This window comes from Naumovozyma dairenensis, chromosome 4, assembly GCF_000227115.2.
Source record: "Naumovozyma dairenensis CBS 421 chromosome 4, complete genome".
NCBI classification, from domain to species: domain Eukaryota; kingdom Fungi; phylum Ascomycota; class Saccharomycetes; order Saccharomycetales; family Saccharomycetaceae; genus Naumovozyma; species Naumovozyma dairenensis.
This window is the reverse complement of record NC_016482.1, coordinates 739,775-755,479: the sequence shown is the minus strand read 5'-3', so window position 1 is coordinate 755,479 and position 15,705 is coordinate 739,775. Positions and strand designations below refer to the sequence as shown.

At 35.2% G+C, this 15,705-nt stretch overlaps 5 protein-coding genes and 1 non-coding gene across 6 annotated transcripts; all 6 read right to left on the bottom strand.

Annotated features, from left to right (window-relative positions):
* Window positions 1–881: 881 nt before the first annotated feature.
* On the bottom strand, window positions 882–2,045 carry FPR3 (peptidylprolyl isomerase FPR3; the record flags this gene model as incomplete). Its single annotated transcript, XM_003669825.1, has 1 exon — window positions 882–2,045. The coding sequence occupies one exon, from the start codon at window positions 2,043–2,045 to the stop codon at window positions 882–884; it is 1,164 nt and encodes a 387-aa protein (XP_003669873.1).
* A 466-nt stretch (window positions 2,046–2,511) lies between these two features.
* Window positions 2,512–6,078, bottom strand: NDAI0D03150 (uncharacterized protein; the record flags this gene model as incomplete). The annotated part of the gene is made up of 1 exon (XM_003669824.1): window positions 2,512–6,078. The coding sequence occupies one exon, from the start codon at window positions 6,076–6,078 to the stop codon at window positions 2,512–2,514; it is 3,567 nt and encodes a 1,188-aa protein (XP_003669872.1).
* A 675-nt stretch (window positions 6,079–6,753) lies between these two features.
* RPL6A (60S ribosomal protein eL6) lies at window positions 6,754–7,727 on the bottom strand (the record flags this gene model as incomplete). Its single annotated transcript, XM_003669823.1, has 2 exons — window positions 6,754–7,269; window positions 7,713–7,727. The coding sequence occupies 2 exons, from the start codon at window positions 7,725–7,727 to the stop codon at window positions 6,754–6,756; spliced, it is 531 nt and encodes a 176-aa protein (XP_003669871.1).
* A 678-nt stretch (window positions 7,728–8,405) lies between these two features.
* Window positions 8,406–12,893, bottom strand: TCB3 (Tcb3p; the record flags this gene model as incomplete). Its single annotated transcript, XM_003669822.1, has 1 exon — window positions 8,406–12,893. The coding sequence occupies one exon, from the start codon at window positions 12,891–12,893 to the stop codon at window positions 8,406–8,408; it is 4,488 nt and encodes a 1,495-aa protein (XP_003669870.1).
* A 511-nt stretch (window positions 12,894–13,404) lies between these two features.
* Window positions 13,405–14,781, bottom strand: COG8 (Golgi transport complex subunit COG8; the record flags this gene model as incomplete). The annotated part of the gene is made up of 1 exon (XM_003669821.1): window positions 13,405–14,781. The coding sequence occupies one exon, from the start codon at window positions 14,779–14,781 to the stop codon at window positions 13,405–13,407; it is 1,377 nt and encodes a 458-aa protein (XP_003669869.1).
* Window positions 14,782–14,989: 208 nt separating this feature from the next.
* On the bottom strand, window positions 14,990–15,061 carry NDAI0Dtrna6R. The gene has a single exon. It is a non-coding gene; the product is annotated as a tRNA-Arg (tRNA).
* Between the last annotated feature and the right edge of the window lie 644 nt (window positions 15,062–15,705).

Below are 15,705 nucleotides of genomic sequence, written 5' to 3'. Positions count from 1 at the left end.
AACCGGTGGGGTACACTGCCGATAAAAGCAGTCTTTCTTTCTGAAGTTTCAAAGAAAACTGCTTCCTTCTCTTGGCACAGTAATGACCAGTGTTTCCAGCTTAACGTTAAATGCAATGTTTCCGAACGTTTCTCAACGGAAATTAAACTGATAAACGAAGCGAGTCAAAAAAGTCCACTAACACAAGCCCCTACCGTATTGTGAACGAAAAGGTTATACTACAGGGTTAGATAACAATTAAATCAAATCTAGAACACCAGGTACGATATGATACTTTCAATTTCCTCTATTATTTATTTTGGCAGATTTGTTGTAATGATTCAGCCAATATTTAGAAAGTTGATATATTCCTTTTGCAATGTATTCCGTGAATACTTTTCTTTCTATACAGCTCAATATAAACAATGCGCTATCTCCGATCAACTGCGGCGGTTATTTGTAAATGACTTGAATTTCTTTCCTTGTTCTTATATTGAGACTTGATCACTTTGATATTTTCAATACGCTACTAAGCTCTCGTGGGGAAGATCTGTCAAATAATTGCTTCAGCATGGAGCTGCTGTCTTGTTACGCAAAGGGGCCCTTACTTTGAAAAGCTTCGGTTTCCGCCACTCGGAGTTTAACATCAAGAATTCAAATGACGCCAAAAATACCACACGTATTATATCAAACTATACCGAATATATATAGAGGACAAGCAAATCAATGACCAACTTCTATGAATAATACTGTACATAACTTGCTATTATTCACTCGTAGGTTAATTAATGGAGGAAAGTATAAAAGAATATGAGTTATGACATTTCTTAAAATAGGGTTGTGACTGCAGTACAAATTTAACGAAATAGAACCTAAACTATATAACTTTAATTTTAGGAAATTTATTTCATTGAAACTAACTTGACATCAAAGGTCAATTGTGAATTAGCTGGGATCCCTGGAAGGGCTTGCTTACCGTATGCGTATGGAGCTGGGATGATAATTCGACGTTCACCACCAACTGCCATACCAGCAACGCCGATATCCCAACCTTTAATAACTTCACCATGTCCTAGTTTGAAAGAAAATGGTTTACCATTGGTGTTCTTGTCAAAAACTTTACCGTTTTTAAGCTTACCGATATATCTCATACCGATTTTCGAACCTTTCTTAACTTGAGGACCCTTACCAACAACACGGTCTTCAATCATAATACCGCCCTCTAGTACTTTGGCCTTTGGCTTTTCATCTTTCTTCTTTGTTGGACCTTCTTCCAAATCTTTCTTGAAGTCCACTTTCTTTACCCTTTTAGACTTGTTAGATTCAGCTTCAGCTTTAGCTTCTTCTTCTTGCTTTCTTTTCTTGTTCTTGGTTTCCTTCTTAGACTCTTTCTTTATTTCTTCTTCATTTTCCTCTATTTCTTCAATTTTAACTTCTTCATCACTGATGTCATCCAAGTCATCCTCGGCAGACGAATATTCCTCATCATCTTCTTCACTATCATAATCTTCTTCATCTTCATGTTCATCTTCATCGTCCATCATTGGAGTATCAAATGGATGTTTGACATAGTTACCACTCAAAGAAATACTATAAGAACCAGTAACAACGAATTGAACATCTTCTTCTGGAGCAATAGTTATATCCAAAGCTTGTTGGAATTGTGATTTAGGAGATAAAGTAACCAAGACGAATTCTTCAAATTCATCATCGATATCATCTTCATCTTCACTATCTTCTTCACTTTCTTCTTCTTTCTTACTCTTCTTAGTTTTACTCTTCTTTGTTTCTTTTTCTTCTTCTTCTTCTTCTTCTGAACTTGCATCATCCATTTCATCTTCATCAAAATCACCATTCAAAACATCATCAATATCACCGTCATTATAATCTGGATTTCTTTTAATGACTCTCAAAGTGGAAGGAGTCTTATCCTTATCGTAAGCTTCAGGATTCAAAGCAGCCATTGTGATACGGATAGTAACTGGCATATCAATATCAATAGCTGGTGTTGGTGTGTATGGTTCAATGTTCAAATTGTAAGTGGCTAATGGTAACATATCAGTCATTTTTCCGGTTTTTTTGTTCAATACAGTTAGATTGCTGGTACAGTTTCAAAATTAACTCTTCAATTATTATCTTGACTATTGAAGGTTGTTGTGTTCCAAAGTATATACTGTGGTTTATATCATCCAGTATATTCCTCTTTTATATAATTTTACTCTGATATATTTTTGCGATGAGCTGGAAAATTTTTCATTCTCGAACCAGATGGGGTTACCCGCAGGAGCTACTCCTAATAAAGAGAATATGAAGTATTATCTAATTTCTATAGCGACGTAATATCATGTACGAACATAAATGAAAGTATAATCCATGGATAAACTAACATATATATCTAGAAGATCAGGGAACATACAATAAAGATATAATGTATTTGGTATAAATTATACTTGTTTTCACATTAATGCTACATACATAAAGATAGCCAATCAAAAATTTCGGACCATTATCCCGCCACACTCTGTTCTGTAATTATATATAATACATTATATCCTTGATATTCTCATTAACTGGAGGTAACAGATTATTAGCAGGTAATATAGGAGTCTTATGCCTACTGTTTTTTTCATATTCGTTCTTAACAATTGCAAAATTGGCTTTAAATAATTGAGCTGCACGTTCACATAACAAGTCTGCATAATATATTGGAGAAGCAACTTTAATACTTGTACTCGATCTTCCAAATAGGTAGCAAAAACAGTGCGTAATATATTGTAATAAGTCGGAAGTAAATTCGTTCTCATCATAAATACACCAATAATGTCCAGGAACACCAGTTCCTTTCAATGATTGTTGGGATTGTAAGAAAAAATCAAAATGTGCTGTAGACGTAATACCGCGATCAACAACTGTTCCCGGCATCACGTTATCCATAGACTGAACAGCACATGTTTCACCTTGTTCATTAATTCCGTTCTTGAACAATGGCATAAATCTTACTTGATTTCTTTTCACTACCGCGACTGTAGTAATAGCCGGATTGTAGGGACTACCACGTAAATTTGAACCGATTCTTCTTAGGGATTCTTTAAGTGCCCTAACTTCGATTTGAACAACTTGTGAAAATTGGGATTCAGAAACACCGTCCCTATAAAATAATATTTTACTTGGTAATTTACCATTATTATATTTTTTATAAAGCTTTAATCGATCTCCAATCAAATTTCCTATTCCACTAATCATTTCCTCACCAGGTGAACTTTGCAGAAGATAATTACCGGGGAATTGTGCGAAGTGATTATCAAACGATGCCACTAAGGAAGCTATCGAATTTTGATCCTTTTCAGGATAATGCGTAACATCTGCACCTAACACCATAAATGGTAATCCGTTGGAATCTTTCAACAAATTTAAATCTTTCTCTTCCAAACAATGATTGATACCTTGAAGTTTCAGGTTCATTTTCATACATGCATTCACGTTATATTGCGCTGATTTTTTCTTAAACTTATCCCATACCAAACAGGAATTAATGACTCCATATTTTAAATCTGCTAAGTATTTCAATCTATTATAAGTCAATGAATCATCTCCACAGGCCAAAATGAATAGGAAATAAGAATTTTCTTTCGCATTCGAGAGTTCCTCACAAAGCTTGTTTTCCCCATCTGAAATTTTATACGCAGATGGACGGCTCCTATTGAATCTACCACCTTTTCCCCTCATACCATGACCTCTTGTCATAGAATTAGCATCAGGTTCCTGCCTAGGTGCATGAAAGTTTTGAATCAAAACGGGCTTTTCTGCTCTGAATTTCATACCATGTTCAGCAACATCTACTATAAATTTTTTGACGGTTAAAAATATTTCTTGCCCGGTCTTTGATGGTGGCGAACTCTCTGTTATGAAAAACACTCGAAGAGTTATGAGATCCTTTGGAGTAGATATAAACCGATGCCCTTGTAAATTCCAATTACCCTTAGTTTCTTGATTTGGGATAGTTTTGTCAACTACAGACGCATTAAATGGTTTATCTGTATAGCAGATTTGTGAATTTTGAAACTTAATAGCAGGGGCATCAATTATTCTTGATGGGATTCTCAAAAACTGGTAATAAGAATCACATGGTGGTTGTTTGGTTTCCTCCTCGGGCTTCAATGCCTTTGTAATCAGCGGTAATGCCAATGCTGATATCATCTTAAATTTATCGGTAGGCCTGAGAGCTGCAAACTCAATGACAGTATTTTCATCATATACTTTACCTTTTAATTTCTGACCTGGAACAATAGTCAGGCATTCGAGAGGAACGTACCCGCCTTTATCAAGGTATGCCATCTTCATATCTGGGTATTTCAACACCATTTTGTATTTCTTCAAGAAATAGGTTTCAGTAGTGATACTGATATCTCTCTCATAATTTGTCTTTGCTATGTTATTATCCAGATCACTTGGCTTTACCTTAAATTTATAAACACGTGCTGACTCAATACTAAAACCCTTTATTTGTTTCGGTTTCATTTTAGCTGAAGGCTTCTTTTGACCATATGAATCCACATCATATTGAATGTGATTACAATAAACTTTCAAACCTTTTGTTAAATTCTGAAGTTCGGTGTTCTTACTAATAAACAAATTCAAATCATTAGAGGTCACTTTCCCGTTAAATGCGGGCCTTTTAGCGACATTATTAGGGTCCGTTTGTTGATAACATTCAATAAGCCAATCCATCAATGTATATGGGGCTTTATGATTATCTTGGAATCTTGGATCACCCGGTAAATATTTTGAATGTTTGATAAATGGAAGTGTTACGTTTATAGCATTCAACAAAACGGAACCAAAGGCATATCTGAGAGAAACAGTAAAGCCATGCATCAAATAACCACCAAGTTGAAAAGGTTTGGCCTTCGTATGTTCATTGAATATAAAAAATTTGTTCCCATTAACTTGGAAAACAGGATCCGTCATTTGTAGAAACTTTGCCCCCATTAAAGCTAATAAAACATGCTTTTCAGTCCCAGCCATCTTACTTTCTTGTTCTTGTGTATTTCTAGATATGGTGCCATCATAAATATCTTTCAGAGGAATTGTGGCATTGGATTTCAGTGTAACTTTAGATGGTAAGTCATCTTCGGGAGGGTTGCTTTTATGCGGCAAGTGTGGAATATACGCATGTTTCTTCTTTTTATTACTCACCGCCCAGCAGCCTTCAAACAGGGTGAATTCTTCTAATCGAACATGTGAATACAGCGTGTCTTCTCCATTGAACGCAATTCTATCCTTATATTTGAAAAGAGTTTCATCTTCTTCGAAAAGAGATTCTAATATTTCATATTTTTTGGTTTGGAAACTTCCGGTGCTGGGTTTTTGCGTCGGGTATTTTGGTTGTGAAGCTTTGAAATCAACATGATAACTAAATATCATTGCGTCTCTCCACCATGGATCTAAATTTGTTTTATTGTCACTCTCCTCCGTATCTTTTCCCAAAGCAAGTAAAACATGATTGGTTAGAATATCAACCGTGGTTCCTTTCTTACCATAGTCTTGTCTTCCCTTAACCTTATACTCACCAAGAGGTTCTTCCACTTTATTCTGACCTTTTTGCAAGTGTACCAGATCAAATGCTTTGTCAGGTATATTGAAATTTTTGAAATCATCAGATAACCCCCCTGACTGACCTATCAAATCTACATTTTCTTTTTCTTGTATGTTAGATCTTAAAGTCGTATCTGCAATCAAGCTTTTCTTTTTTTTGGTTTCACAAGCAATTTCTTCGCCATCACCGCTGCTAGTTTCATTTAACGAAATGAATTTCTTATTTTCCACCGCAACTTCCTTATCTTTCTTTTTAGGGCTCTTCCTCCTGATTGTACCATTCTTACTGGCGTCATCAGAACTCTCTTTGCTCTTGTTCTTTTTCTTTTTCTTGCCTCTAACTGTATTTTTCTTTGATTCGCTTTCATTTTCATGAAGCCTGTAACTACTTTCATTTCTAGTTGTTGGTCTACTTGTTTCCTGGCTTAACCCTGTTGGAGATACTGAGTCGCTATTTCTTATTGTCAAGCTTTCCAAATTTCCAATCAAAGAATTATCTACCATGCCAATTAGAATATCCTCTTTGACTCTCTGTTAAGAACAGATCAGGAGAACAAACAAGGAATGGAACTGGCAAGTTAAAAGCGAAGGAAAAAAGGGTTGCATTCAAGAAATCATGGGATCTACCAGCCTTTTATAAGCTTTTGTGTTCTTTTTATTGCTCGGCGGCTAAAGACGATCCACAAAACCAAAACGCCATTGGAAAAACTCCGAAAACTGTAGAATGTAAAATTCTACAGCCGCACCCCTCATTTTTTAAAACTTTTTGAAACGGGCTATATTAATAATGTAACTGGTATGTAACCGTTCACAAGATGGGTGGAAGAAAATACCATGAGGAACAGATTGTTAGGCACTTAAGAGCCTTTCGAAGACAATTATTTTGTGGTAATTGTCATCTATCCTTTCTATACCTCGGTTCTTTTCTAGATGAAGCTTCAAGTTGCTGATTACGAATTGCCAAAGCCGTAAAGAGAAGTGTGTACCTCTCGATTGATCTTCAGAAAGTAAAAGAGCGAATTAGCAAAAATGGATTTTTACGTACAAACAAGTATAATAGTCGACCGAGGGCAGATTCTATATAATCTTAGAAACCGAGCTAACTACTTTTTTTTTAATATTCAAAAGTTTTTAATTATTAAGTAAATAAAGTATATTTAATCTAGATCTCCAAATAATTTAAAATTTCAACAAATGTGGCTTGTCACCGTTCTTCAAAGAGAAAGAAGAGGCCAAATATTGCTTTAATAATGGTGTCTTCTTGATTTCAGCCAACAAAGCTTTGTCCACAGACTTTTGGTCTTCGACACGGGTAGCGGAAACTTCTCTATTTTGTTGTTCTGGGAATAAGTTAGCTTCCTTCTTTTCCTTCTTGGATAACTTTTCCTTAGTAAAGTATTCAACGTTGAATTTTTCGACATTGACACCTTCAACAGAAACGTTGGTAGAGGTAGCAATGACGTAACGAGCGTTAACTCTTCTTAATGGAACACCATTGACTTTGAATGGACCAGAGACTAACAAAGTGTTGTCTTCCAAGTGCTTCAAGTAGACAACTCTCTTACCTCTGAAACGACCTGCTAATAAAATCAAAACTGTACCTGGGACAAGAGAAGCACGTAACTTTTGTGGACGAGAAGCCTTTCTGGTCTTCTTGGCAGTAGCAACGTCTTCAGATGGATACCACTTTGGAGCCTATATAGCTTATTTTGAAATGATTTAATTTCATATTCATGTTAGTAAAAACTCGTTTCTTCACATATCGAGGAGACATATATAGAAAATGAAAATATTATATTTGAGGTCGCGTAACATCTTCCTTATTCCGTGTCTCGTATTCCCTAGCTTAATTTATCCACAATTAGAAAATTCTCATAACATTTGCATTTAGATAGTCTTCATACCCTTTCTGCTTTAACTTCAATTTTGTCGGTTCTGCATATTTTTAATAGAGTCACTCTGGAAGTTCACCCTTTTTTACTTTTTCAATATCTCTTGTAATATCGTTCTATACTCGAAAATTACATTCATTTGAGTCATGGTTGAGTTCTTTACTGTGATCTAACTTTTATTCATTGACATCTCCTAATACTCTTCATTTTCAAACTCTCCTAGTTCTTAGCTGTATTGGAACATACTTTTTGGGCACTCATTTTGTTATATAGCAATGCTTTGTTGTTTCGCTAATCTTCCATTTGAGTTATTATCGCATGTTTTAGCAGTCGTTCTTTTAACATTATAATAATTGACGTTTCCACCAGATACACTGGCTCTGCAGAGTGGGATCTCGCCTGGGGTTCCACTACCGTACTGTTATTTCCGTCTACGGAAAGGTAATTCTCAGGGCCCGTGTTAGCAAGTCTTTGGAAATTAAAACAATAGAAAATAGAAAATAGAAAAACACCCATAATCTAAGAAATGTGTGGGTGTACCGTCATCTTTTTGTTTTATAAATTAAGCTCCGAAACTTTCCTGAAAGCTGTAACTAGAATGTTCAGAATAAAAAAGTTGCTAGACTTCTCCCCAAACCTTGAATGGGAATATGACTACTAAAATAACTTTCTAAGAGTACTTAAATTATTTCACTCGCAACAATCAATTCTTTTTAACAATATTACTGGTTTAGATCTTTCATACCCAATGCTTTCTTTTTCAATGGCAACATGAATAATCAGGTAGAATAAGCAAGTATAATTTATCAAATTATCAGAAAATCTACGCAAGAAAATTGTTTTACCCATAACTTAGAAATATTGAATGTTTTTAATATATATGTATAAAATAATAATTGACGCTTATATACTCTAAACGAAAAGTCTCGACACGACTGCTTATTGTTGATACTGTTCAGGAATTTGAGGAACATCTGGAATATTTTCCAAAGCTTCCTTAGCATAATCAAGCTTTATGATGACATGACCATCATTTAATTTCAACGCAAGATTTTCATCTTTTTGAATTTGAGGATCTCCTAGATTAACTTGAGCAATTCCTAAACTTTTATCTTTCGATAATTTATGGTGAGCGACAGCTCCAATTACTAAAGTTGCTTCTGGGGATGCCTTGAAAGCACATGCCTCATTAAAAACATTTGTTCCGTTATCGTTGGCTTTTTGGACCCTTGTCTTATATAAATGTTTCATTCTACCAGCTTGTGTCAATGATATAATTATCTGGATATTCTTTCCTAACTTTTCACTTGAGAGGATATTGACATTTCCATTATAAGTACCATTTGGAGCTAAAGTACGAGCAAAACTACTTGCCCTCGATTTTTTTCCTCCCACATTAGACATATTAGAAGAAGTATTTCTGGATAAATTATTAGACTTAGTAGAGGCACGTTCTTCAGCATTAGAAGAAGCTGGCTCAACAGAAGGCCTTGGTGTATAGCTGTTATTTGGTACGGATGTATCATATTCTAAAGAGTTTCTTATACGAGGAGATGATTCAGTTGATTTTCTCGATTTCTTGTTCTTATCACTACCGATACCAAATAAACGACCACCCTTTTGGAGACCACCTGTAGCAACTCCTAAACCGGCACCAGCAATACCCATTGCGGCACCAGATACTTGCTTTGCAGCCCCTAATCCTGTGCCACCAACTGTACCAATTGCCTTCATAGGTTTATCTGAAAGTTTACCTTGCGAAATTTCAACGGTTGGTCTAATATACTCTGGCAAAAATTTACCTTGTAATTTTATGGTACCCTGTGTGGACAATTGTAAGTTCCAATCATATGTCTTTTCAGGTTCAAGTTCAGTTAGATCTATCTTCACTGCGCCTAAATCATCATTATCACCAGCACGATCCCAATCAAAAACGTTAAGTATTAATTGGTTTCTATCTCTAGCTGGAATTGGAATCTTTGCAGTTTCATTCCAAACTGGAGAAAGGGTCTTCTTGATAATTTGGGTTTTATATTCTTTTTTACGATCGACATATGCTACTACGAACGGATCAGATTTACCATTTCTGTCTGCTGACATTAAGTTGTCTGCTGATATGAATTTTAATTTCAGGTAGCCCGTATTTTCAATTGATTCAGATGAAGAAAGTTCACATTGGGAAGGTTCGAAAAACATTTTGAATTTCAACGAAGAACCGCTAAAAGTAATTTCTTTTGGATTACCATAACTAGAGTTTAATAAATCAAGAGTACCAAAAGAGTCGGTGCTTATAACATCATCAGGATCTTTAGCAACATTCTTCCTCGATAATCTGAAATGTAGTTTACTGTGTTTCAAATCACGAATAAATAAACTATCCCTCTCCGGATTGACTTTATTACCTTTACCTCTTAGAACAAACATTGGATATGATACGTCATCAGCCAATACTTCGAGAAAAACAGACTCTTTTGCGAGACGACCTCCTAAAATATCCAATGAAAGAATACCAGAATTACGAGCAATGATTTGTTCCAAAGTCAATTTATTCTTTCTATGTAGCTTTTTGACGTCGTCTTCAAATGGATCTTTGACTGTAACCTCTTCCCATTTATCCGGTTCTTGTTCCATCTTTAACTTAAGTTCTGCTTGCTCAGCTTCAAAATCTTCTCTCTTTCTCTTGAGATCAGCTTCGAGTTTTTCCACATCCTTAATTTCATCTGGAGAATAAACAGACATTGTTGGGATAAATGATACAGCCATACTCATAGTGTCGTCCGTCTGGTCATTCTTCTTATTTTTTAAACTGAAAATTGTTGGGGCAGCTGTTTTGGAGTTATCTTCATACTCACCTGTTTCTTTATTCTTTTTAACATAACTCGATACTGGTAGTTGTACTGATCCGATTGGCCTATCAGAACCTACCGATTGGTAATCGATCAAAGAAACTGTAATATGTTGGTTTTCAGAAGTAACAGGAATATACGCAGCTTCATGGAACACAGGCTCAACACAATTCGAATAGTATTTAGACTTGTATTTTGTATGCCTATTTAATTGAACAGAGAAATATGGGTCAATATCACCCAACCCTGACAAATTAGATGTCACTTTCGCCTTTACGACATCAATTTTGATACAACCTATTGGTCCCGTTGTTGCTGTTGTACTAACAAATTTTTCACTTGTAGCCAAGGGTTTCCATAGGGAAGTAAAATAAATTTCACCCTGTGGAGAACCTTTGACAGACTCTTGACCTAATCCAAAGGTATCCAACAGATCTTCCACATTAGATGAATATTCACAAAGAACCTCACTTCCTCCAATACGTTCATCAAAGATTTTTATCGTAATCTTAGAGGTAGACTTGGACCCAATTAATATTTCAGTTTCTTCATTCCAAGATGGTTCATTGATTCTTCTCAATGCTCTATATGATTTTTTCAATTGACCATCAATATATAATTTTGCAGAAGGACTTAAGTTACCAGTTACTGATGTAGAAGTATCTAAATATTTGACCTTTTGTAAATTGAACTTCATAATACCAACATCAGAATCACCAGCTTCCTCACCCTCATCAGCGTCACTAATTTCTTCAGCTTGGTTATCAGGTTTCTTTTCTTCTGATTTTGGTTCTATAACAGGAACCCAACGTAAAGAATAATGTAGCAAACCCTTTGGTTTATCACCGACCATAAATTCTGCGGTTTGGTTTTCTTGATTTGGTTCTGAAAGAAGAGACCCTAAATCGATTTCAATATCACCAATTAAAGTATCTTTTCTAACATCATTGAAATCGAAACAAGAAAATGTCAACTTTTGATTTAAAGTTGGTAACAATAGATATTTAGTTTCATTCCAACGTGGATCCTTAATATCTGATTTAATTGATGAACGGATATCTTTAATTTCATTATTTGGGGTCTTTTCAGTCTTTAGGACTATATATGGATCAACAGTATTAGTGATGAAATCGGATCCTTTCAAACCTTCAGCAGATTTCAATGTGACTGCCAAGACACCAATGGCGTCATTAGATTGAGCAGCCATGATTTCTTCGACATTAATATCCATATGATTTGGTGCATATAACATTGGTCCAACATTGGAATTAACCATACTCTTAACGAAACTTTTCAAACCTGGTAGGAATGACATCACATCAATACCTAAAGTATCACCACCTAATGGTTTTAAAACGAAATCCATTAATGGAGGTTCTAATAATTGAATAGATACTATTTTAATATTTGGGAAGATTTTACCGAACTCTAAACGAACACGCATTTTACCGGCCACGTTAATATCCTCAACTAAAACCGACAGGGTTTTAGAAACAATGCTTTTACCTAAGGTAACACCAAGGGCGATCTTAGGATTAACCTTCTCTTCAACTTCAATTTGTGTCATATCAGATTCATCATTTGGAGTAAAAGCAAATGACCAATCCATTTCCAAAGAATTCTTACCAGTCTTTGTATATGATTTGATACCTCTAATTGCAGGTGCCTTTGAACCCAGTGTAAATTCTTCTAAGGACAAAGCATCGATCCCATAACCAGGGACCACACTTGCCAAAATTGGATTGACAGCTTCTTTAACTTGTGAAGATAGAACAGGCATATAAATGACCCAAAACTTGGATAAAAACGAATTCAGCCATAATGTAGTTTCTACTTTACCAGAAATAGTTTCTTGCACAGTAGTTCTTTTCAGATCATCTCTAATATTTCTATTAAACCTACGGAATTCAGCATTATAAACAGATGCAGTTCCTAAAAAGATGAAACCCAGAGACCACCATGAGAACCCCCAATATGCGAACAACCATGAAGTAAAACAAGTACCAACAATAATTGCGCAGTTATTATACCAATCATTATAGAAATTCTCCAAGATATAAGCTTTAACAATCTTAACATCCATTGTCTTTGGAGAACCCTTACCGGATGGGAAAAACGCTCCGATAAGTCTCCATGGGAATAAACCTGCAGCATCTTCGCCATTTATCTTTTCTTCCAACTCAGCCTTTTCTCTAGGATTCAAATCGTCTAATATACCGGGGCTGGTAATTGAAGTATCGAATTTGTTTGGTTTCCTTGATGGTACTTTCCTTAAATCTTTAGGGTGAACTTTCTCCAGAGGGATTGAACCAACTGTACCTTCCGGATTAGGATTGGGCAATTTTTTTGCACTATTCACAGCTGAGGCAACTAAGATATCTTTCTTTGGTGGGATATGTGGAGCGTCTTCAGTGGTTATATCAGTTTTCGAGTGTGCTGACTGCCTTTTTTCTGGAGTTTCACTACTCTTCTTGTTTGCGTCTTCTCTCTTTTGACGTAAGTTCCTTTCGGTTGGAGATAATTTTGGTGTGGGTGAGACATGCTCATCATTGAGCTTTTCTTGAGTATTGTTTCCGACCATCCCGGTTCCCTGTTGTATACTAAATGGAATTCGTTAATATTTGTTATTTCTTGTCTAGTTAACGAGAGTTGTTGTGTTTATTTTTAATATCTCGAAAAATGGTTATGTAATATGATTATGTTTCTCTTTGTAATATATGCTTCGACCAATAGCTGTATTGTTCAGTGGTCATACAAGCTGTTTGTACTATATAAAGTTACAGGGGGCTGTTACTACTTTATATTTTCCAGTTTCCCATTTTTTAAATTCAATAGTTTGTAATTCTTTCATCCCCTTAACAGACAATGCGTTGCGCTCACCTCCGTGTTCTTCGACATTTATCTTTGAGAAGACTGACACCACCTATAAAAGGCCTTGAATAGAGGGAAGTGAAACTTAGTCGACTGGACAAGATTCCACAATCTTCAAGGGCACTTTGTTAGTTTAGTCTACGACTTGAAGTGTCTGAATCTATAATCACTTCTGTATATATATATATATACGATCTACGTATTCGATTCCTCTATATTACCTATGAACCATATGAATATACAGATGCCAATTCTGATCTTTTCTTAATAGCATTAATTAGTTGTTCCTTTTTAAACAAACCAGATTCGTAAACTTGGTTAAGGAATAACTTATGAAAGTTCGCATTCAAATCAAACAATCGGAAAGAACAGTAGACCAATTGTAAACACACCGAATCACTTAGCTTATACTTTAAATCCACAGCTGTGAGTTCCTTTAATAGAAAACTTAAGCATTGTCTTACAAATTGTAACATTAATGGGTTCGTCGCCACTGGTTTATTATACGTGGACAGCGTGTTACCATTTTTATCTTTGATATTTGATAATTGAGGAATTAAAGGGAAATTTATTTCCTCAGTCGCGAATGAAAATGATTTACAAAATACGTTTAATGACACGTAAATATGCTCTCTTAAAACTTCAATCTTCCTTTTCACCATCATCTCCATTAGTGAATCATTTGACACATCCGTTCCAATAGAATACGCCGATATTTCTCCCTGTATGAACTTGTATCGAACTGGAAGGAAAACATTTAAGAATGCCGATGATTCTTTCACATCAAACGGCGGTATGGCAGCAAGGTATTTCAAAATCTTTTTCATGGAATTTACAGTAGAACTTGTGGACAATAATTTGACTAATCCCGTCAACATCGTGGTATTTATTTCCTTCAAAACATTTTGACAAATCTCTTCGATGATGGTGGAATCTGGATACTTAACCCTTAATGAATTGGTATGAGTGTATAGCATGACTGCCTCTTGATAATGTCCAGTTCTTATACATGTACGTGCCAAATATGGTAATTCCATTAAATCAGTTATATTAGTTAAATTGTCCAAGACGGATGCTAAATTCCCAGTTACAGTATTTTTTTCTTGTGCCTTTGACATTCTATTCCTCAGTTTTTTCAAAGCTGTATGGAATTCATCATCTTTATCCTCCTTCTTGGATTGACTTTGTCCCAGAAGCTCTTCAATGGATAGATCGTCAGATGTAGTCTCTTGCACACCTGTTGAATTCAGTTTCTTAGTATTAGTTACAATATTATCTAGTTCCCATAATTGTTCCAAATCAGACCGAATACTACCCAACTGCTTAGTGTCCTCATTTCTTAAGACTTCATTAACGATAGCATTTTTATTACTAACAAGTAAATCTCGCATTTTTCTTTCTAGATTAGATATTTCTGCATCGATTTCTGCAATTTCTTCAGTAATGGTTCCTGACGAAGCCCTAGAAGAAAAATATGTATCATATGATTTATTATCGGATTGTAATATGTCTCTCAGAGCTGTTAAGCAATATTCTTTTTCATCATTAGTTAATTTATCTACGGATCCATCCAGTAAATCGTTTAATATAACATCCATGGCGTTAACCAGTATTCAATGGCACTATATCACCTCGATTCTTGGCATATGAGTTTACGATTATAAAAAAGGAACATCTAGAAGATATTCGAAATTCATAGTTTTGGAATTCATTAATGCTCAACTATAGATTTACGTGTAGCCTAAATATGTTACCAAATCTTTAACCAAAACACTGAACTTTCAAAAAATCTTGAGAAGTAAAAAACACTCACGCTGGGGGTCGAGCCCAGAATCTTCTGATTAGAAGTCAGACGCGTTGCCATTACGCCACGCAAGCTTATCTTTGTTTTTTGTAAAATATGGGATAGATAATAGATCAGAGAGTACAATTTAGGGATTCTAACGAATGTATAATTCGGGTTGCTCTCTTTATATATGCTCGAACAATATTCAAGATAAAGGTACTATTTGTTGGAAATAATTCATAACTGTCCTTTGGATCAGTTAAATTGGGAGAAATATGTGTAGCAATGTTACTAACACTTTTTCAAGGTATAACCAGTCGTCCTCTTTTAGCATTTGCCAAATAGTACTATACATAACGTATACATATATCTATATATCTCTTATATATTTTATTTTCTCGTGCTCGAACAATGTTCAAGATAAAGGTACTATTAATATTCTATGGTAAAGGTCTAGACATCCACCTTGGTACAACGTTTTCTATAACAGACACGAACTGGTTACCAAATATGGAAGGAACGCGAGTGAATAACAGCACGACGCGACACGATTGATGAATACCAAACTAGTCAATCAATTCTTATGCCAATGATAAACTGTGATCTCGTATTAACTATTCCGCTATTGACAAGAATATAAATACGACCCCCTGACTCGAAGTATCGTATTTTCTCTTTCCTCCTTGTTTTTATTTATATTATTATTATTTATATATACTATTTTATTTACTTATTT